The 24,643-nt window shown below is 33.3% G+C and overlaps 2 protein-coding genes across 2 annotated transcripts; both read right to left on the bottom strand.

Moving 5' to 3' along the window:
- Positions 1-371: 371 nt before the first annotated feature.
- Positions 372-4,171, bottom strand: LOC145316929 (uncharacterized). Its single transcript, XM_080157758.1, has 6 exons — positions 4,046-4,171; positions 3,276-3,366; positions 2,210-2,350; positions 2,017-2,105; positions 1,437-1,545; positions 372-1,004 (listed from the first exon to the last, which is right to left on the bottom strand). The coding sequence occupies exons 1-6, from the start codon at positions 4,084-4,086 to the stop codon at positions 828-830; spliced, it is 648 nt and encodes a 215-aa protein (XP_080013884.1). The 5' UTR covers positions 4,087-4,171; the 3' UTR covers positions 372-827.
- Positions 4,127-21,986, bottom strand: LOC145315443 (uncharacterized). Its single transcript, XM_080155425.1, has 22 exons — positions 21,622-21,986; positions 21,061-21,218; positions 20,256-20,516; positions 19,369-20,033; positions 18,110-19,192; positions 17,542-17,738; positions 16,282-16,422; positions 13,480-13,604; positions 13,240-13,267; positions 12,789-12,894; positions 11,844-11,949; positions 11,183-11,256; positions 10,206-10,290; positions 9,744-9,852; positions 9,307-9,442; positions 8,112-8,652; positions 7,775-7,983; positions 6,260-6,408; positions 6,171-6,181; positions 5,904-6,066; positions 5,672-5,786; positions 4,127-5,369 (listed from the first exon to the last, which is right to left on the bottom strand). Exons 1-22 carry the CDS (start codon positions 21,849-21,851, stop codon positions 5,319-5,321), a joined length of 4,743 nt encoding a protein of 1,580 aa, XP_080011551.1. The 5' UTR covers positions 21,852-21,986; the 3' UTR covers positions 4,127-5,318.
- Between the last annotated feature and the right edge of the window lie 2,657 nt (positions 21,987-24,643).

A 24,643-nucleotide genomic window follows, 5' to 3' on the forward strand; every position in this document is an offset into this window, starting at 1 on the left:
AATCCATCATCAATTACGTAGGAATCAACTTTTTAAAACATATTTTTGGTTTAATTCATGTTAAATGATAGCAATAACCATTTTTAAAACTTCTAGCACCAACAGCTACCGTGTAGAACCGTTTGATAGCGTTTTGGAGTAGAAAAGAGTATTATGTGGAGAGAGGTTTCGTGACTAATTTGCAATATAGATATTAAAAAAATGACAAAACAGCTGAGCCGCCAGCCGTTAGCCGTTATTTTTCCAACTTTTTGTTCGATTTAGGGAAAATAGACCTACCAAGGATTACTCATGCAAAATTTCAGATGGAAATTCGAATTCTAAGTGCCATTTGCTCACTGATTACGAGATGGTTGCATTAAAAAAAAAACCCTTTGTAATTAATGTTTATCAAAGAAATCTACCCATATTTTCGTAAGGTTTTTGGAAATCCCCTCGAAAATACAAGATATAAACATCCTAGAACATGAAAACTGTAAAATGTTCAACCAAAAAGACGAAATTTTGTTTTTAAGTGGTAAAACTGATAGGTACATACGACTATATTTTTTTTACAAAATTGTTAGAAAACTTTTAACAAAAAACTAAGCTATGTATAAAAAATAATATTTTGGAAAATTATTTACTTAAATATTTCAAGAGAGAATTTTCCATTTTTGAAAACTTTCTTTTAATCTCCGAAAACTTGTAGCCTTAGGGGTTACATTACCATGATCTCCATGTGAATCTTTAGGATTATCAAAAGTGTTAACATTTTGGCAGCTGTCATCAGCAAATTTATTGTCAGCTGCCGATGTGGTATTATCTGTACAATGTCGCTGTTCCTGTCAAGGAGACGTGGAGTCGTCGTCCTTTCTAATATGCAACACATGTGGCGCCTTTGCTGCACTAGCGCCATTATGCCGGGAATTTGAACTAAAGTTTGTATTATGTGAGGATGAGGAGTTTGTATCGCCATTGGATTTTAAAATTTTAGATGATGGCTCTTCCGAGGATTCAAGTACCTAAATAATTAACTTATGAGTATATCGACAAGTGTACAAGACTAAAACGTACAAATAATATACGATTACATGTCTAAATGGATAAAAATTTCAGAAAAATGGCGACAGTTGTGATACAACCTACTTCGGTGACTTACAGAGTAGCTCTGTTCCTAAGATTAATAAATAAACCCGCTTTAAAAAGCATAAATTGCAGAGGATCGATTGAGTTAAGAAAAAATATACTAGTATCATTTTAAAATATACTTAAAGGATAGGTGTTGAAAGATGAACGTAAAATTACATATATATTTTATTAGATGGAAGATAGATTCCTTACTCTTAGATAGCAATTGACAACCAACTTTACAGTAATAAGGACAAAAACAGACACACTAAAGACATCCTAATACTTAAATTATAGATTTAGAAGTAGACTCAAAACAGTGATACCTCTATCATTGGTCTCTTTTCAGATTTGTTTCTGGATGTATTTTTGGCGGATTTTTTACTTTCTTTATCACTGCACGTGCTGCTTGAACATGTACTGCTCGAAGATATACTAAAACATTTTCAAATCAGGCATACGATTAGGGATTGTCGACTTGTTTTAAATACGACATTTTTTGTCAGGCATTATGTTTAGCTGTTAAAAGCAAAATCTGTTTTCACTTGAAAGGTGAATTTTATTTACAAAAAAGTCTATAACTGTTGTGGGCAATTTTACACTAAGCACTTTTTAAGCAATGTTTTAAATAAATTGAAAATAAGGGGAATGCCACGGTTAGTTTTTTTTGTTTCGTCAGGTTGGCATGGGTTAGGTTTATTGGGTTCTGGGTAGCCGCGCATGGTAAGAAACCCCTGTAAGGAAAAGACAACCCCACATACTTTTAATGGATTTTTAAAATAAGGGGAGATGGGTTATAATTCCTCAATAGGCACTTTGTATGACAGCACCAGGTCATGGAATCATATCATTTGCATGTGATGATTTGATCATACCACTGTTTGAGTTGATAAAATGTAAACTTACTCTGAATCACTGGTATAATCATTGTTATCAGTTAGACTTGGCGTAGAGTCTGGTTCTGAATCACTTGTCCACGGCTGTTCTGAATTCTCCTAGAATATATAATTCCTAATTTTGATTCAGTTATTGTAATTCTTAACCAAGACGTGATTTACGGATTCAGTTAAAATTTCATTGGTGAAAAATAAAAAAATACCTTCACCAACGCGACGTCCATCTCAATGACTTTATCGTCGTTGTCGACGTTCTCAATGTTGAGCTGGTCAGCCTGGCCGTTTCTGAGTGCTGTGTTCAGTTCCACCTCAGCCTCCGCCATCTGGGGCAGGAAATTTCTTACCTGTCAAAATATTAGTCTTATATATCCTCTTTTATATTTGTCCATATAAATGGTATATTTTGCATAGTTTAAAAATGAATAATTAAAAAACTTCTTCGAATACATTAAGTTTATATGAACAAATACAGCGTTAGCTTAATACTTACTCTCCGATTCATCAGGGAGTAAGGGAGGGGACAATGGATCGAATATTCAATTTTTAAGTAGTCTCAGACTTTGGGGACTGGCTTAAAGGGAATGTGCACGAATACAGCAGATTCTTACTGATTTTGGGGACTTGCGCATCAATGCCCCGCTAACTAGCTGAGCTAGTTTTGAATATGCAGACAGAAAAGTTTGTTATTTATCGCTGGTTTTAACAAATATTTTTTCCCAAGAAAATGTCTTTTCATGTATAGAAACTCTACTGTGATATTTATGTTTTAAATAATCTAAGAACCGCTTGAATTTTGGGGTCAGTTATAAATATATTAGAAGGGTTGAGGTAGTTCTAAACAAGATTTTTCTAGTGATTAATTACAGAATGTTTACTACATTGTGATGTGTTGATAATTTAATTTTCAAGTAAATGATTTTTTTCTTAGAACAAATTTTGTTCTAAATTAGGTTACCATGATCCCCTTACAATTTTGGTAAAATTTTCTTGAAAAATCTGGTTTTCGTTGCTTTTCAGCGAACCCTCTTAAATTGAATTAATTGCCCATTGTCCCCTCCCTTACTCCCTGCCGATTCATAATATGATCTCCAAATCAAAGTACATTTAGAAATTTTATGCTTTCTTTACCCCTTACAATCTTTTATTTTCTTGCTACTAGTTGATTCCCTCTTAGCCTCTAGAGTCTTCGCCGTTTGCGAAATCTTACCTAACATACTCCATACTTTGAAATATAAGACAATTTTTTAAGTTATTATTTGGAACACTTACCTTATTTAGTATATCTGAATTTCCTAGACTGTTCATTGACATGTTTGGCTTGGGATTCAGCAGTTTGTGAACAGATTTTATTCTTGTTTGATCCTGACAAACCAAATACTTAAAATCATGCATGACTTGCGAGAATTATCAATCACATGAGAGATCATAAATGTCCATGAAGAGAAGGTCCTGCCAAGAAAGACAAGAAATACATTAGCTCTGATCAGGATACAGCCTGTTTGTACAGTCAAGTCCTGGAGGAATTGACAAAACTCTTACAAAGTTGCCATACTGTATAGAATGTAACCTCGAGGACCACACAACAGTACATCTTTTTAATTTCCTGACTAAATCCACACATTTTATCCCTGTTAGCCCCTAGACGATAGATGTAGCGGAATTTCTTGACATTATAAGTGCAGAATCTAGCTCCTGATGACTACAACTTATTAGACTTGAGTAAGACAAAACCCAAGAGCTTCTTAATCCAAGATTACTTATGTGATTTACTGACAATTGAATGATTGATATTAGTTTAATGATAATTTGCTATTTTATAATTCAATTTAGTTCAAAATTATAAAATAAACCACCAGTTATGTCATTTCGCAAACTAACGCCCATTTTTTTTTGGCCAATATGCAGTAGAATAATTTCTACGGAGATAAAAAGTATCATTATATCATAAAGTATTTTTGGCAAATTTTATTATGTTTAAAAAAACACTCATAATTTTTTTAATATTGTGAGCAAAAAATAATATATATTTAAGTATTTGTTCCTCATTTAAGACAGGTTCAAGCCTCTCATTCTCATCCATTTTCTACCACTGCACTGTTCCTAATATCTTTATTCTGAAATCTTTTAAATATCTGTTTGAATGCCATTGTGTGATTTGTTTACTGTATGCAATTTTATTCCACTTCTACGCCTTATAGTATGTTATTTTTCTTTCTAATTTTGAGGAAAATCAAAATATGAGATTTATAAAGATAAAAGGAAGGAATACAAAACAAGTTTTAATTTAATTTTCATATTTTAAAAATATCAGTTTACCGCTACGCAGTGACTTTCATCAGGGGGGGGGGGGGAGGGGGATAATTACATGGTATGAACAAAGGGAAGGCAGTTCTAACAAGTATCTTGTTTTTAAGTGGTGTTGACACCCCTTAACTATAACACCCCCATCTTTTACACGCCACTGCTGCGATGTTTAATCAATCATTATTGACTAACAACTTTAATTTAAAATTTATAAGGTTATATAACTTCTATAGCAAATTAATAATACATCAATATTTTTAATGTGATGAAAAGAAGTCTCTAATAAATATATCTAACATAAACAATAGGTATTAACAAAATAATGTACGTACAACAACAAAAATTTAATATAATATTATTTTAACAAAGTTATTAATTTTAACTACATAATTGATATGCTTTGAAAATAGATCTTATAAAAGTAAGCTGGTGAATTAAAATATTTCAATCATATGTGTTTCAAGTATTTACTGACTCAATAACTATTGGAAAATTAATGTAACGCTAAATTAAAAAGTGATTATTAGACAAAATTACTATTTTTTGCAATTTTTAATCTAAAAACAACAACAAGACAATTTGTGATGTATGTAGGTCAAATTATTGTGCAAGAATATATTTTGTTATGTTACATGTAACACATTAATTTTTTAGTGGCTTAGCTTTTATATAATTCCCTGTAACTGTGTTTGCGCACTTTTCTTAAAGTTCCCCAAATTATAAATAACTATATTAAATATTTCCAATTTTTTTTTTAATTAAAATAAAGAGCTATTTTATTAATATTTTTAAAGCCTTAAAGTCCGTTATTACATTTTTTCCAGTCTTCTGAATAATCGCTTATTGTGTATGATACTGTACTTGTCAAACGATATACATCAAGAAGCACAAAAGAAATAATTTTAACAAAACAATTGAATTTTCGCACACCTAAACTTAACCAGATTTTTACTTTGGTTTTGAATTGTTTGTTTTGTAATACATAGAAAACAAGAGAGTTTGTCTTATTTATGATGCTTGTCTGATGAGAGATTGTACAGTTGCATTCTTTTCATCAACCTACAAAAAAAAGGTTGATAATTTTTTTTTATCAGAGAAGAAAGTGGTGGAACGTCATCTAAAACCAAGTTATTCGATATGCCTGTCGAGAACTACCACCCCCCTCTCCCCCATCACATATTTTAAACAAATTGAAAATAAGAGGAGGGAGCATAATTTTCTCACCCTTGCCACACCTCTGCGGTAGGAACTAACATGTACTCAATATAACCTAACAAACAAAACTCTCTCTCCCTTATTTTCAATTAATTTCTTAAATAAAATGTTTGTATTCCCAACCATTTAAATCAAAAGATTTTTACCTCGTTGAGGAGAGCTGTAGCCAGCTGTTCTGGCAGGACTGGATGTTCCAGGTAATCTCCCACAAGGTCCAGACTGCGCTTACCACCTCCATGCGACAGGCACTCGTCGCGATATCTTTTAAAAAGTTAAGAGGTATGAACACATTTGAAGTCAGTCTTTTTAATTAAACATTGTGTTTATCCTAGAAGGTTGAAATGTTCAAGAGTTTAATAAATGATAAGGTCGTCTTACCTTCTGCCAGCTGTGGATGAAAACGGGTCAGCCTGAAAGTTCTCCTGCCAGATGGCACTAGCTACTGACTTGGCAATTAGGTATGAATAATATCTGGAGATATTTTTAGTGTCTTTGATAACATGTAATAAAATAACAGATGGAAGACGGCCAATTATCTTTATTCAAAAGTCTCTCTGTTTCTGTCTCTGTCTCTCTGTTTCTCTCTCTCTCTCTGTGTAACTGTACAGAAGGATTTCGCTAGCCGATTTGAATTGTTTGGTTTGCGATATTCTTTGCTAAAGACACACATAGACACACACTTTATTAACTTTTATATAAAAATTGACTTATTCCATATATAATAAAATAAACACTATAAATTCCTGGCTCCATAACCCACCAGATGTGAGAATCTAAGTTGAGGCGCTGTATTTGGTACATATGGCAGAGAATGGACAGAACTGTGCACTGAGGCAAATATATCTGTAGTATCTCCAGACAACGGCAGCCGTCCGTGGTAAACCTAAAGAAATAGGATCTTTCACGCAAAATATCTTGCTGTGCAATGATAATAGGGGAGGGGTGTAGTTTTTTGTTTGCTTGTTTATTACTTTAGGCCAGGCTAATTTATGTTATATTGGGTAATGCCCTTCAGGATTTGTGCCCCCCGTAAGGGTTATAACTTGGAAATAAACTACCCCTTCCTTTAATTTTAACATATTTTAAAAATAATTGGAGGGGTATTTCATTGCTCGACAGGCACTTTTTGTGAAAGCACCAGAAAATATAATAAAATAATTAAAAATGATATTTGGTGACAAGAATGTAATAACACCAGGGAGGGAAGTGACTGCATTGGACTGATATGAAACTGATTACTAAAGTTTTATAAACACGATAACTCATTCGTCGGCTTAAAAACTGCAGGTACTTTAATTAAAACATGTGTTGATTGTATTGTAGATTAGAATATTTAATAAAACAATATAATATCTTTTCTTAATTATAGCAAAGCAATAATGCAAGTGTTATACAAGATATTTGCATCCAGCAATATTAAAAAACATTTATCAAGATAAAATATATAATATTAATAAGCAAGTAAGGTTTCTTTTTCAATATATAAAAATTATTCTAGGATCAGGATCTGGGATAAGTTCCAGGTAAATTTTACTTTTTTTTAATACAAGAATATTTCCAAGCTAACAGTTATTTAAAATTTATGGAGTGTTTAAATATTTTTTGAGAGAGAAAGAAAAAGTTCCCTAAGTGGAACTTAATTGGTCCAGCAGCAGTTAGCGAGATATTTTGTTAATCTGCACAGAAGGACAGACAAATTAGATAAAAAAAAATGTAAAAAAAGGTGGTAGGGGGTTGGAGAATTATTTCTAACGCCTAATCCCTGTGGGGGGAGGGGGTCTAAACCTGAGGTGCTACCCAATGCAAATTAACCTAATCTGACCTAACGTGAAAAAAAAAAACGAAAACAACACCCCCGTATTTTAAATTCATTTAAAAATTATGGGGGATTCTGTTTTTGAAAAGATATTGGAGAGAAATTGCCAAAAACCTTTAAAGGATAATTCTATTACTTTTCTTATAAGGTAAATCAGAAAAAAAGCCTCAGTTTTAAAATGAAAAAGTTTCTATTATCAACTAAGACATAAACATGAAAACATACATTAAATATTAAGAACTATTGAGTATAAATATATAAATTGCAAAGGTTTTAAATCAATAGAAAGCTAAAACTGAATTATAAACAATTTATGTGTTTTTTGTGATGGAAATGAAGTTTGAAATTAAAATTTTAAAAAGAAATGCTTTCCAGAATGAAATTTTTTTATTGTTGATCTTTCCGGCCACTTACTGCATTAAATAATTAATACCTGATCGACGGCCGAGAAGACCAGCTGTGCCTGCAACTCCACGCCACTAAAGATCTTGCGTGTAGCGCACAGCTTGTCAATTACGTGATCAGGCAGCTTCTCTCCGGTGCGGTAGTGCTTGTTGATGCGGGACAGGACGCGCGGGTCTCCAGCAAAATATTCCATCAGGGTCGAGGGGACCTCTGCAAAGTCGGTGGAACAACGGGTTCCTAATATAAACAAAAACTTGATAACAATACTAATATACAAAGCAGAACGATGTCCGTCTATTTGTCGGTCTGTCCAAAGTTTAAGTTTTCGGCAATTACTGAACATACCCTCAGGTAGACTTACATACCTGTAACATGTTGAAACTTGGTTCTGCCCAACATAGAGTGCATTGCGTGGCCCATCTCGTGAAACAAATTATCCAGAGCAGACGGAGACAACAAGGTTGGCGTCTTCCATCCTGGTGGAGACAAATTAAGCATCAAAACCACAACTGGATCTTGATATGTTCCGTCGGCACGTTGGCGTCCTCCGCGCACTGTAAAGTGACAATCTTGATATGGTTTCCCGGGACGCGTGAAGAAATCACAATAAATATTGCCCAACAATTTATCATCTGAATCCATAACGGCAAGCTTAAAAACGTCAGGTGACCATAATTCTCCGGAATTAGTTTCAGTAACCTCCAGCCTGGCCCCGTACAGGTTCTGGAATATTTCGTTAAGGCCCTCCATAGCCACGCCCAGGGAAAAGTACTCGGAAACCTTCTCGATGTCGAGCTTGAACCAGTTGGCCCTAGCCTGGTGGCTGTAATAGGGTACATCCCAGACTGCTAGTGGTTGGCACAATGGATTCAAGCGTTTTTTCATATGTAACATGTCTTCGTGATCCTAAAACATCAATATTCTAATAAATATACAAAAATACCTAGTACTAGCTAGTGTAAAAAAATATTCATTTACATTTCTCCATACATTTCAACACCAGAATCAAAAAAGAAATTAATTTACATATTATAATTTTCATGAAACATGAAGAAAAATGGGCCGCAACCCTGAAAAAACATCACTTAATGATACCTACTGTAGTAAACAAATTTTATTTTAAATCTTTGCTCATGGCAATTCCAAAGCTAGGCAGATAGGTAGATGGGAATGGCAATATTCTACTACATTTTGGACAATATAAGCGGATCTAGTGCAGTTTACGGTAAAATATTCCTAGTAATGATTATTTCCAAAAAATTATGAACTTTAAAGGCTGCTAACGGCAAAACGGTGGAACGTATCTATAGATTTTGCTTCCACAAAATTTTCACCGACAAAAGAAGGCCTACAAATAATATGGAATTGACATTGCTTAACGATTGTAGATATCTCGCAGTGCACATAAATGCGCGAAAAAGACCTAATTTAGGGGTTTTTTCTTCAGTAAAGCCTTTAAAATTCATAGATTTTTTAAGATAATCGTTACCAGGAACATTTTACCGTGAACTGCATGGGATCCAAGTAGCCAAACCACAATAAAAAAGAATGTGTACCTACCTGTTTGACTCTGTCAGGCAAACCCTTGCCCAGGACATGATGAAATTTAGCCAGGCTCTCTGGTGTCTCTACCAAGCTGTAACTCAGGGCTCGATGGGAAAAGGTTTCATAACCACATAACTTGGCAAGCTCATATCTTAACAAATTGTTCGTAAATTAAGGGTTAACTGGCAAAAACCATCGGTGTTCGACGGTCCTCTTGTTGTTTTAATGAAATATCCGTTCAGGTAGTAACGAACTCAGTTATCTTAAAATATAAAGGATGAGAAACCCAAAAGAAAAATAATGTTACTTCTTGTAATGAGTTGTTGCATCGTCTCGTAAAACGATCAATTTTGTAGTATGGTGTGGCTCAAATTTAGGTGCGATCTTTGTTAAGTATTTTAGATTATGCGTCCGATAACCGGTTCAATTAGAATGTAAATACATTATATTACCTTTCTTGGACAATTTGAGAAAGAAGATCCTCTTGTTGTTGCTCCCTCCAGTAATAAACTTTATAGGCAGCCTCTCTACCAAGGTCACTTGGAGTATCCAGGTTGTAACCTAATGATTTAAGATAATTAGAATATCTAGCGAAAAACATTTCCAATCCCTTGTTTATGATTACTATTTTTTTCAGAACAATTTGATCGCTTGTTGGCAACAGCTGCATAATTCGAGTTTTAAAGCAAGCTTTGCTTTAGCTAAAAAACATAATAAAAATTATGTTATTTACTGACTTTCAAAGATACAATCGTCCAGCGATGTAAAAACAAAAATTGTGCTGTGGAACAACGTTTTCACACAATGTACCCAGCCCCTAATTTTCAACTTAATTTTACAAAAAAAAAATAGGGGAGGGGGATTTTTTAGTGCTTAACAATTACTTTGTTTGTAAGCCTGAATAATGTTAATACCTGAGACAACAGAATGTTCGCCATCAGTCTGGAATTGATTTCTGACCTGTGCTGGCAGAGCACTTGTTTTCACATAACGTGGAATCTAAAATATTTGAATTGTAAACCAAGACGGGAAAGTGTTTTTTAGTCCTCGACACTAGCGTAACACATAGCGCATCCGCTCGTTGTCGAGAAGGTGATAGGTTCGAAAATCGACCCGACACCGCGTCACAACCAAAGACGTAAAAATGGTTTCTACTGGAACTATGTCGGGTACGCGACATAAATAGGGGGAGTGTCTTGTCCCAAAACAGGCGAAATTAAAATTATTGGTTGAAAAGATTGGAAAGTCTGGAAGAACTAAAACAATTGAAGAAAGTTACCAAAGTTTTTGAGCCAACAAATAAGTCAACGTGGTCTCCCAATGTCCCCTCCTTCCATGGGATAAACACCTGTTAAGTTTAAGGAACCATTCTTTCCATGGAACGGGTAATTTTCTTAAGCAATTGACCCACTCTTAGACCTTTATCGAATCAATATGAAACTTTCCTATGATATTAATTAACAGACAGAAACACGTGTTAAAAAACATCTTAACTTTTAAATAAGTAAATATTAGATAATCTTTTCTTTCTTATATAAATAAATGTAAAACTTAATAGGTATTATATAATCGGTTCAGTTTTGAGCATACCTAACTAATTTTAACCCCAAATTCTTACCTCCTTGATATTTAACTACATATGATGTATTTTATTCTAATATATAATTCTCAAGCAGTGTTATTCAATCGTACCTAGACCTTTATTGAAAACCTTGAAAAAGCAAAAAAAAAACATTCTGTCACACCAATTCGTAGCGACTCTATTATTATTGCAATAGTTTTCGGTCGTATCTCAATATACTTTTATCAAATGCAACTCTTAATCTTATTTATCGTTCCGTTTTCTTCGCTAATATACATGTTATTATTCTTGATAAACAAGATTACCAACCTGACAATTAGAAGCAAATATTTGACCATTACGTAGAATAGAATCCGTCAACTGTACAACTTTTTGTCGGTCACCTACAAATTAAATAAAAATGTTTTTTTTTCTTCTTAATTTCCGTTTCCTCATAAAGTGGGGCATGAGAATGAAAAAACATAAGATAAATCCCTTTCCTGTTGGCCACAAGGGATAAACAAAGCATTTACAAAAGAATACTAAATTCCAGTTGTTTGTAAAAACTACAAATAGCATATACTCCAAAGTTTAATATCACACAATGTTTTGTTTACATGTCATTTGGGTATTTGTTTTTAAATTCCTTCTTTTGAAACTTCAGTTGGTTTATATCTATTTTATATATGACGAACAAGATTAGTTTTCAAGGGGAAAAAAATACTGTCATTTCGAGAACAGATATATTACAAACCCCATTGAATGTCCGGAAAATGTTCTTTGATAATTCAAGAAAAGACGGACACAAAAACATCTGATTACTTTGATAGATAGATATCCAACAAATAAATGAGAGTGAATTTTACATTAGATAGCAATACGTTGACCTTATGCAAAAAACATTTCTTGACTTCCTAGGACCTTATATGATCCCTTTTGCATGAGATCACTGCAATCAACAACACAAAGATAACTAATATAGCATACATACCTTCAGGCAAATGTATACCGCACTGATGAAAATCTTGTAGAAAAAGCTCGGCGACCCGGCGGTCAACTTCCGTCTCGGAATACCTGTCTCCATTTTCTACAGCGTCCTAGGTACGAAAATATATCAAAATATGTCTGTTATTAATATAACACGAACGACTGGCAACAACTTTGTAATTTTAGGTTGCGTGATCAGGGAAGGGACGAGACAGTGTACTTTAAATTAAACTACCCCCTAGCTAGAGTTTAAATTAGTTCGTCCGTTCATTAAAAACTTTGGGAAATATGTTGAATCTTGATTGGGTTGTACAATGTAACAGTAACCAGACCTTTCCATCAATAATTTTAATCTATAATTCAGGGTTATTTCGTTCATCATAATAAGCACTTTATAATAATCTTTTAGGACTTGATTAAAGTTAAGTGGTACTTCGTTTATAACATTATAACTAGTCATCTTAGGAATAAACATTTAAAAATGAAATTGAACATTGTATAAAGTTGGTGTCAAAATAGGCAAAAATCAATTTGTAAAGACTTTTAGGTAATGGTTACAATGTTGCTATTCTAACTAAATTGTACTTTGTTGCTCCAAGAATCATCATACAAATCAAAGTTTTAAGTCGATGGGACAATTCTAGCAGACCTAAATTATAGAACAAAGCTAACCGTTACCAAACTTTGAACGTGACAGATTGTCATTGAAACCTAAATGTTGAAACGCTTCGCTTTTAAAATATAATGAGATTAACATTTATTATTTTCAAGAAAAATTCAATGTAAGCTAAAATACATATATGCAAAACAAAAATATCTTATACAAGCTAATTCTTTTTCTAGGATATTAGATTTAAAATGTTGCTGTTCACTCCTGGTTTAATCTCTTCTACAATTTTCAAACTCGTATTCCTCTGTAAGAGTGGTGGGATGATAATAAAATAGTTACCTTCAACGCGTTAAAAATTCCGATATTTGTATTTAATGTTTCTACAAGAGCACTAATTTCTATACATGCGTCCTGGTTTACGTTGTTATATTTAAGTATTTTATACCTATTTATTCAGGGGTGTATATTCAGCACAAGATTTTTTTTTTTCCCCGGCTACAAAATTTTTCATTTTTTTTCCCCCCCTAGTTTTTTCTCTCCAAGTAGGGGGGAAAATGAAAAAATATTTAAAGAACTCTATATTTTATTTATTTTATCACTCATACCACACATTTTTTTGTTTTTTTCTCCAAGGAGAAGGGGAAATGGAAAAAATGTTTTCAGTTTTCTCAATTTTTACATTTTTTTTCCCTCCAACTACTTATTTTTTATTTCCCCCCCCCCCCCCTTAGCCGGGGATCCCATGCAGAATATACACCCCTGTATTTATTAAAATTGTTTAATTTTTCACTTGTTCTCCATTATGATCTTTCTAAGGACTTTAAAAAAAAAACTAATAAAAGTCGCGATTTTTTTAGAGTAAGACACTGCTTTTCAAAGCATAATATGGTTGGGCTGGCAGAAAAGTGACTATACAAAAGTGTCTTGTCCTATTCCATGACATCTTAGTTGCACTGGGAAACTAAGTCCGATCAATTATCTCTTTATTTAACCGTTTGTATGACAAAATCTGAGTTGCTAACAATACTTTAATATTCCTGAGCTGCCAGGGCCACGGATTGATCTGGATGTGCTAGACGGATAAACTCGGCGAGGTCAGCCACACGACACAACTCGTCGCTCAGGTCATCAAAAATTGATACTACATTACGAGTCCTGTAAAAAATATTTATGTGAAGCAGTTCAACATCTTTTATAAGAATTTTTAAATTGAAAAGGGGGGGGGGAAAATGTGGTGACTCGTGCCACGACATACCAGCAATTTTATTTTGGGTGCTACTCCCATAGTTTTAGAGATAATTGGGTGAAATCTTTTGGGCTGGGTCAGTAATTACCCCAACTAGAGGTATCTTTCAAAAAAAACGGCGGCGGGTCCGCCGCTCCCGCCGTTCACCGCCATTTTCCGCCGCCGCCAAAAAAATTTTTTTTATTGCATTTCTCGCCGAATTAGGCAATTTGGAATCATTTGAGACCATGTTATTTTTTTCAAAAATTTTTCCCCTTATAACCAACCCTGTGGGGGGACTTAATCATTTTTTTCAAATTCTCGTTTATTAAGGTATATCTTAAATTCAGTGCCTCTCCTAAGCTTTTAAAGATATTGAGACAAAACCTTTTGAGGTAGATCAGTAAAAAATATTTGAATATAAAATGGCGGCGGTACCGCCGCTCCCGCCGTCCACCGCCATTTTCCGCCGCCGCCGCCAAAATTTTTTTTATTGCATTTCTCGCCGAATTAGGCAATTTGGAATCATTTGAGACCATGTTATTTTTTTCAAAAAATTTTCCCCTTATAACCAACCCATTTTTTTCAAATTCTCGTTTATCAAGGTATATCTTAAATTCAGTGCCTCTACTAAGCTTTTAAAGATATTGAAACAAAATCTTTTGAGGTAGGTCAGTAAAAATATTTGAATAAAAAATGGCGGCGGTACCGCCGCTCCCGCCGTCCACCGCCATTTTCCGCCGCCGCCGCCAAAAATTTTTTTATTGCATTTCTCGCCGATGTAGGCAATTTGGAATCATTTTTTCAAAAATTTTTCCCCTTATAACCAACCCTGCAAAATCTTTTGAGGTAGGTCAGCAAAAAAATATTTGAATAAAAAATGGCGGCGGTACCACCGCTCCCGCCATCCACCGCCATTTTCCGCCGCCCACAGGACGGCTTGTAAGGGGAAAAATTTTTGAAAAAAATAATATGGTCTTATTTTCACAGTAGGTTTTCTTTTATTTCTAGCCCCTGCGGGGCAATCATTAACCTTTATCTTACCTAACCTAACCTAAAATAACATATCTAAAGCCACTGTGATATGATGAAACGCCCCTTTAAAAGTTTCCTTTAATCTTACTATATTACGAATTCGCCAATTATGACCAATAAGGGGGGAGGGGGTTAACCCTTAACGGTCGGGGAGGGGGGGGCGTTGAACGCCCCCCCTATTCGTTTTTTTCTATCTCATTTTCTGTGTGTGAAAGATAAAGAGCCCAAACTGCTTGACTTTTTAAGTATGGGTATACCGCCGCTCCCGCCGTCCACCTCCATTTTCCGCCGCCGCCGCCAAAATTTTTTTTATTGCATTTCTCGCCGAATTAGGCAATTTGGAATCATTTGAGACCATGTTATTTTTTTCAAAAATTTTTCCCCTTATAACCAACCCTGCAAGGGGGACTTTTTCAAATTCTCGTTTATTAAGGTATATCTTAAATTCAGTGCTTCTCCTGTGCTTTTAAAGATATTGATACAAAATCTTTTGAGGTAGATCAGCAAAAAAATATTTGAATAAAAAATGGCGGCGGTACCACCGCTCCTGCCATCCACCGCCATTTTCCGCCGCCCACAGGACGTCTTGTAAGGGGAAAATTTTTTGAAAAAAAATAATGTGGTCTCAAATGATTCCAAATTGCCTAATTCGGCGAGAAATGCAATAAAAAATTTTTGGCGGAAAATGGCGGTGGACGGCGGGAGCGGCGGTACCGCCGCCATTTTTTATTCAAATATTTTTTACTGACCTACCTCAAAAGATTTTGTTTCAATATCTTTAAAAGCTTAGTAGAGGCATGAATTTAAGATATACCTTGATAAACGAGAATTTGAAAAAAATGATTAAGTCCCCCCGCAGGGTTGCTTATAAGGGGAAAAATTTTTGAAAAAAATAACATGGTCTTAAATGATTCCAAATTGCCTAATTCGGCGAGAAATGCAATAAAAAAATTTTTGGCGGCGGCGGCGGAAAATGGCGGTGGACGGCGGGAGCGGCGGTACCGCCGCCATTTTCTATTCAAATATTTTTTACTGATCTACCTCAAAAGGTTTTGTCTCAATATCTTTAAAAGCTTAGGAGAGGCACTGAATTTAAGATATACCTTGATAAACGAGAATTTGAAAAAAATGATTAAGTCCCCCCGCAGGGTTGCTTATAAGGGGAAAAATTTTTGAAAAAAATAACATGGTCTCAAATGATTCCAAATTGCCTAATTCGGCGAGAAATGCAATAAAAAATTTTTTTTTGGCGGCGGCGGAAAATGGCGATGAACGGCGGGAGCGGCGGACCCGCCGCCGTTTTTTTTGAAAGATACCTCTAGTTGGGGTAATTACTGACCCAGCCCAAAAGATTTCACCCAATTATCTCTAAAACTAAGGGAGTAGCACCCAAAATAAAATTGCTGGTATGTCGTGGCACGAGTCACCACATTTCCCCCCCCCCCTTTATCAAAGAAGAATGATTTTATTCCTAATAACCTATCCTCTCAGTCCAAAGATTAAGCCTATACACACGGTTTACGCAAATGTGTCAAAACTCCCCCCCCCCCCTCTTAGATTATAAAACATTACCTGTTAGGATCACAAGCTTCCGCCACTAATTTACTTGAATTTTCTTTACATTTCTCTTTAATAATATGAAAACCCTGCTGGGAACTGAGTTCAGGAACATTAAATAGCCCGGAACTTGTTGTGTTTAATATTGAACTTAATCTAAAATAAAACATTATTTCAGGATAATTCTAGAGAATTATTTCTTTTGTAACCAATTAACTTTTCATCTTAATTTGATTTATAATCCAAGATTATCTTTTAATAGGTATACGTGGCTGATATCTCTATAAGCGAATTAAACTTCTTTTTTTTTCATTTTCCTTAAAATTTAGTTCCATAAAGAGCATTTTTTAGATTTGACTCAAATCTTCTATTAAGGAGTTTCATAATATTTACAGAGCTAACCGTTACGGTGCTTTCACACGAAGTACCTTGTTCAGGCAACCCCCCCCCCCCCCCCACCCACTTACACAATTTATTTTGAAATATATTTTTAAAAAGGAAGGAGAGGGTGTTAGTGTTTTTAGTTTGTTCATTTTATTTAGGTCAGGTTAGGTTATGTCATAATGATATTGGATACTGGGTAGCCTTGCAGGGTTACGGCATCCCACAGGGGAAAGGTATAGAGGAAAAAACTACCCTTTGCTTTTAAAATGCTACTCTAAAAAGAATACTTACTTGAAATTGGATTTTGAATTAAAAGCAGACGCCAACGGCGAAAGAAAAGAAACGGATCGAACCGGAGTTTTATAAATTAATATTTTACTTCTTAATAATAACATTTTAATTCTGAAACATTATTAGAATTAATATTTATAATCTAAAACTTTTATACTGTCATTTTAATAGGTACACGCGTAGCAAAAACAAATATTATAATTTACACAATAAAATAATTATCTTTTAATATTTGAATATACGTTATATCTCAATAATAAATACAATTTAGGAAAGGATTAAGTATTAAAAACAGAGTTTTTACCAAAATATGACTAATGCACTAAAATAGTAGTTTTTAACATAAGCTGGTTTTTTAAAAATGTTGCTTAATAGTGTAAATAGCTCGTCGACTCGCAAAACGTTGGTTTTGCTTTACCTTTTTACTTTCTTGCACGCTGGCTTCCAACCCATATGTGAAAAGTGATATAGGTATGTGTTTTTTTTTTGGGGGGGGGGGGGTTGCATAAAAGCCATTTATCAATTGAAAGTTAATACCAAAAAAAAATTTAGCAACCCTATAAAATAACTTATTTACATAAACCAAATGAATCTGCGAACCTGGCCAGCCTCTGAATCTGCCTGGGACTTGCCTGCCACTCTCCAGAGCTGAGGCTGGTCACAACAGCCTCCAGCTGGCTCCGAGTGGCAGGTCCGGATGTAGAACTGGAAGAGAGTGGAGTCTGGCGTAGGCCGGCACTACTACTGTCACTATTGCCAACACTTACATGTTCTCCTTCGGATAATTCTTGTCGAGACTGAACAGAAACAAAATTATTAATAAGATAACATTGTTATTGATAGTAATTAATAAAAGGCTAATGTTATTTAATCTTAAAATAAGATTTATTACACAATTTTTATTAATCTTATAAATTAATAACTATGGAAGAAACAACAGACTTACCAAGTTTTAGATTAAAATAAGACAGCAAAGTGATCTTTGTGTAGTAAAAAAAGTTATGTTGATAAGCAGGTTATGTTTAGAGCAGCTTGCGTTGAGACTATTAAAAAGCTATTTGTAACGGATCAAACAGAATCGGTTTCGGGTAAATATGCCAAAATTTTGACAATTGAATCAGAACCTGAATTATTAAGGATCTTAGACGGCCATGCAATCCTATCATACCTGCGAAGTATCAGCAGAGGAGCCAGCGTCAATTTCTCCGTCAGAGACAAGATTGGCCACAACCTCTGCTAGTATTTCTCCTCTGGATATTGGTGGTGGCAGTGTGCTGGCTGTATAATCAACACTAGAGCTTCTAAGTTCATTTAATGATTTGTCGTTGTCACCTTTGTTTTTTAATGTTTTCTCAGGTCTTTCACTATCGAAAGATTTTTCAAAACTATCTAAATGGTCCTTTTCTTTTACATACTCTATGTTTTGAGGGATTTTAGATTGAGAAAATGAAAAACTATTTGTTTGAGTGGTTTGATCTTGTGAACATACTGATACAGGATCGTTTTCTTCCTGTAATGAGTCTTCATTTGACGGTATTACTTCCTGATTAGACAAACTTTGACCATTTGACCTTGTTTTTACAATCAACTCGTTCAATTGTTTTTCTAATTCATTGCTTGAGTCACAAGAAGATGTGTCTAAAGGTCCTGTGCTTATACTCAAGTCCATGTTTATATCTGTTAGATAAATATCTTCTTTGGTATTTGTATTTTGAATTTCGTTAACTATGTCAACTATATTATCTTCTACTAAGGGTTCAGTCTCTTCTTTATTGTCTTGATTAAAAACAGCACTAAAAATATCATTTTCTATGATTGATACAATCATTCCCTCAATTGTTGAATATATTTTAGAATTGATTTCATCATTGGCTATAGTTATATTACTTTGTTTATCACTGGAATTGGCTTTTCCAGAAGAACTGCTTTTTTTGGATTTATTAGAATCAGAATTAGATTCAGTTTTTGGTATACTAGTTTTCCTTCCTTCTTTTTTCAAACTCGTTAATTTCACTTTATCGGTATTGTGCGATTCATTCTCACCAATTTTACTTTGCAAAGATTTTTCTTCGCTTTCATGCAAACTCGTTTTACTTTCAGATGATTTATTCTCTTTGTTGTGATCATCGGTATGAAGTTCCAGACAGCTTTGCGCCAGAGTATCATCATCATCCAAGTCAGCTTCTACAGAGGTGTTTTCTGTGCCAGGATTTTCTATTTCTACTTCAAGTTCAATAGTAGGTTTGGGATCCTAAAAAATAAATCATACATTAGGACAAGACCAAAATTTCGCTCTTAAACGTAAATAAAATGCGTTTTGTTTATATACTAATGAAAGTTTGTTAAAGCTTTACTTAAATTGTACATAAAACTCAAATGTCTAGTATTTACACTATGTATGTATTAAATTTATATAAACATTTTTACCTGAGTTTTTGTTTTATGACTTGAAACTTCAATTATTGTTGAAAGTGACTTGGGCTCATACCTAACATCAAGTTGTCCAGATACTTTTTCTGAACTTGAACTAATTTTAGAACTAGGATTTGAATTTTTATCTGAAGATGTCTTCTCAAAAGATGATGTATAGGAATTAGATTTGTTTGACACCGAATCTTTTTGTTCATGATCCTTTCCATTTGTGCTTTGAACAGAATGTTTTGCTATTTTGGTTTTAGAACTTTTCTGGGATTTAGTAAGAGACGAGTTTTCAGAAACGTCAACTGAAGACTTTTCATGTTTAGTGCTCTTTAATGATTCGGACTTGAGATTATGTAAAATTTTATCAGTGTCTAATGAATCAGGTCTGGGAATAATATCGAGATTATATTTGTTTATTAGGATTTCCCTAACGCGATTTCGGAGTTTTCTTTTTATCTCAGCATCGCTATTACTTAGATCACCATTATTTTCTAACAATACTTTTTCAAGCTCTACAAATTTGGAAGTTGTTGAATTTGTGATGGATACAGATATGTCATCATTATTTTCAATAAAATTGGTAAAGTTTTGTTGTTGGTTTTCAACATATGATTTACTTATAACTGTAATGTTTGGATGTCTTGTTGATTTAACTGTAGGAATACTTATGCCTGAAAAAAATTATACTTATATAAAATAGAAAGCTAAATTAACTTATCTTATACCTACGAACTTAAATTATTTTGATTTAAGTATAATGTTAGACATCAAAGATTAGATAGCCTAGGTATTTATGTTATACATTTGTCTGTTAAGACCTCCCTTAAATTGCTGTAAACACTTTTATAGCAGTCTACTTATTACGTCTTATAAATATTAATTTTATATTTTACCTGGAATACATTCAATAGTAAGTTGGGGTTTAATATCCACCCCTGGAATGACATGCGCTGTAAGTACAGGGCTGCACCTGCCATTCCGAACATCTTTGGCCGGCTGTCTGTGTTCAAACTCGTAAACGCCTGTGTTCCTGCCGCGATTTTCAACTTTAATAAGACGGGGTGATGATAGTGGGATAAATGGCTGTGGATGTTTTGTAGGTAAAACCTCAAATTTTGGGAAGGAAACGTCGTCTTTCTCTAAATTATATCCATCTATTAATACAACAAATTAAACATATTGGCAAAGCATTTATGAACCCACAATTAGATAAAGGTACAAATTAAATGTCCAACCTATGTGCTAAAAAATGTTCATATTTTAGTTTAGATGCATATTAGCTATGCAAGAGGATAGCATTTCTTAGTGGCATGTAAAAAGGCTTTTGTAAAATGTATGGAGAATGGGTAAGTGTTGCGAGCCCTTTAATATTCTATCGAAAGTTTAATTCAATATATCCTATTAAATAAAGTAGCAAGCGTTTTTTTGTCTGTCCCGAAGGATCTCGCTAACAGATGAACCGATATTGTTCTCCTTTTCAGTGAAGCTTCTTATAGGTCTTGGGAAGGTTTTAAACTATTTTTGGAGAGGGTGTCTTCACCCCCTTCCCCCAAAAATATTATTAAACTCTTTTGAAACTCAAATTTAAAATGGGATGAAGTCGACTTTTCCTCTCCTACCGTGCCCCTAGAGACTTCTAGGCGCGTAGCCGCTAGTATGATTATAAAGCAATAAAGCGCATATCTTTAAGAATCAAACCTGTGCAATCTGGGGATTGAAAATGTTTCGGTACTTTTGGAAGAGCAATCGGCAACAGCGGAGATTCAAGGATCTGTTGTGATTCTGCTGGCTGAGAATTTACAGAACTTAAGGATTCTAATTTCCTGCCAAGTTTCTCTTTTTTTGACTGTGACAATCTTAAAAGAAAAATAATATAAACTTTTTCATTTTATAACAATAGATAATTGGGTATATTAATCTACATAAAAGTTTAAAAATATTTTTTGGGGTTTCATCATTCATTCGACAGAAATAAAACAAATACATGAGCTATTTCAAACCGCTTGACAAGCCGCCATGAATATTTGCCGCAGGAGGAGACGTTATTTCCAGAGCGGCTCCGGCTCCGGGGGTAGCTATAAAAATCTTTTAATAGTTTCAAGTCCATTTAACTCAAAAACTAAACTTTAAAAACCCTTCAAAATAAACTTTGAGTTTTATTTGATATTAGAAAGCCGGAGCCGTTATTTTTAGGGGCGGCTCCGCATCACTGTTTATAACACAAATTTACTTGTTAACGGAGGAAAAAAAAACAAATACCTTCGAGCTACAGGTGCAGCATTTGATTTATTCTTAATTTTTATACTTTTCTTCTCATTTTCTATGTTTATAACTTCATTTCTTTTTTCTTGTAGTTGTGCTTTAATTTCTTCATCTAATTTGGCAAATTTGTCTTCGACAATTTTTCTAATTCTAAATTGTTCCGCTAGCAACGGATAGTCAAGGTTTGAAATAAGATTTTCTGTGTCTATATACGTCTCTTGGTCCATTTTAGATTATCATAATCATCAAAATATATATTGTAGATGGGGATTTCATTAAAGTCATCTCTTCATTTGTTTAGTTCATCATGTTTTGAAAATAATAAACACGATTTTTCAATCAATCAATAGCATGGGTGGAGCGCTAATACCGCGCACCAACACGCAATATATCAAACAACGGCGACATTTTCCTTATATGAAATACTTTAATTTATAAAGTTGGTCAAAAGAAATTAATATCTTCACGACCAAATTTAGGATAACAAATAACTCCTTTTTTATTGAAATAATTAATGGAAAAGTATGGATACTGTTATTTTGTACAATCTGATACTGAAAGCTACCCTTCGACCAAATGCGGTCTTGCTATGGCCAATGGTACACTGCACTGCTATACGGCCTCAAGTGGTCTTCTTGTAGAATGAAGATCATGGCAGTCAGACTAATAAAATATTCAAGGATTCAAAGACAGGACATTATCTAGCTGCATAATCATCATAAACTGTTGACTTCTGCCAATGGTAGCTAAAATCAGGAAAATATATAATATTTTTTTTGTATGTCATTATATACACAATACTTTTGAACAAACACACTTTCACACACTAGCGCGCACGCACGCTAACTTCATGAGAGCGTGAATCTAAATAAATAGAAATTTTCTACCATCAGATGTTCTGCTGTGTTGTTACATCTATTTTAAATCTGTTATCTTAACAGTGGCTCCCCTCCCCGTTGGAATCTCATTAACTTTTTATCATTTGTTTATCTCATAGAGTCTCTTTTTCTAAATTGCTATTTTTTTTTGGTTTCAAATTTTTTTAATTTGATGTGCTGGTAACTGTAATTTTATTGGTTAATATTTGTTTGCCTTTTTATTCTCCAATAAAATAATGTATAGGCTTGAAAAGAACGTTTTTTTTTCAAAGGGGTGGTACATAGTGGTGATTTTTAGAATTTATTTTTAAAGTGAAAAGTTAGTATTTTTTCTCAACCTACTTTTAAAAATTGCACTACTCTAAGATATATTTCGATTTTAGCAATCATTTTCAATTCATTTTGTCTAAAAAATATTGGTACAATACATATGATAACAGCAATAAGATCAAAAATATGAAACATAAATTTATATAAAAAAATTATTTTAATCAAATTTTCATAGAACTTTTCCATTTTAAATAAACCAAACTTATAGTTAAAAATATTGAGTTTCTTTTCTTTAATTATATCATATTAATTAATGATATAGAAAACAGGCATTTTATAATGTAACTTCCCTTTTCACAAAAAAAAATTCTTTTTTATATTATTTATTATTTTGAAACCCAAATTTTAAGCATCAAATGTTTTTATAGAATATAAGAATATCTATCTAGTAAATATAATATAAACTTCGAGCAAAACCACATAAGTTATATTTTTCTCTTGTCCGTCGTTATGTCAAAGTTTGAAAGATGAAACACTTTTATTTGCCATTAACTTCAACCTGTAATATACACAATTAACTGTATTTTTAAAATGTATTTTAAATGTTAATACAGCTTTGATTTGGTTCTGATGACATTATAAATATTATTTTGTATATTTTTTTTGTTGAGCTTTGTTCAACTACTACTTGTTGTTTTACATTTAATCTTAAATATTAAAACATTTTATTTTATCAATCAAATTTATAAACACCATCTGATATTGTATTTTTATCAAATTTCGTAGCCCTGCATGTTTTTATTTTGATATTTTACAATCAATAGTTTTTATATATCTTTTGCAATTAGGATCAACTTTTACAAAATTAACACTAAATCAATAAAGCTACACAAACAAATTTATAAACCAAGAACTTTGGACATGTTTGTTCTTGTCTGTTTCGCATTATACAATATTTTGAACATAGTTCTTAATTACAAAAAATGTATTAGCTTACCTTCCCCATTCGAGTTTAATTCTATTACTTAATGTTTTTATTGTAAGCAGGATTAATATCTTTTATGATAATCCTAATCTATTTCACTCCTAGTAATCCAAAGCATTAATAAGTAACAGATTTTTTGGTTAAAGCAAAAATTTTTTTTATTTTTAACAAATGTCTAGTCACACATCACATTACTTATATTTTTATATTCGTTTTTATGTCATTTTTGGTATTGACATTTAATAACCCCTCCCCTTAAGGTGAATATTTTAATTTCAATTTACAGAGGGAGTCCATATTCAAATTAAAACTTCTTGTTTTGCAAACACGTAGCTATTATATTTTTTGGTCTGTCAGTCCTTCCTTATACCTTTGCACATGCACAAACCATTAATCTACTTACGAGGTTGATACCTCCCCCGTCCAGCTTGTTGGTTAACATTACATTTAAAATATTTATTTCATTTTGAAACAATGAAAATGTTTAATTTACAAAGCACGTCTGTCTTAACTTTTGACCCATAGGAAAAATTAATACAGGTAAACATTAATACAGGTAAACTTTTCTTTTTCAAAACTAATAAACTTTTATTTTAGTGTACACATAAATGTATTATACATTATCAAATAACACAAAAAGTACCCTTACAGGTGCTTTTAAATAAATCATTTTCATAACTAACCTGTACTGTATCTATGTACGAAATTGTTCTTGTTTCTTTTGTACTTATAAATCCAAACTAGTTTTGGCATTAACAAAAGTTATATACACAATATTCCTACAACGTTTTTTTTTACAACAAGCGAGTCTTTTGTATGCATAGGATCGGTCTGTCCGTACGTCCATTTGATGTATGTTGAACTTTTCAATGTAATAATTGTCCCA

Source organism: Acartia tonsa, chromosome 4, assembly GCF_053477335.1.
Source record: "Acartia tonsa isolate MP-2025a chromosome 4, ASM5347733v1, whole genome shotgun sequence".
Classification (NCBI taxonomy): Eukaryota; Metazoa; Arthropoda; class Copepoda; order Calanoida; family Acartiidae; genus Acartia; species Acartia tonsa.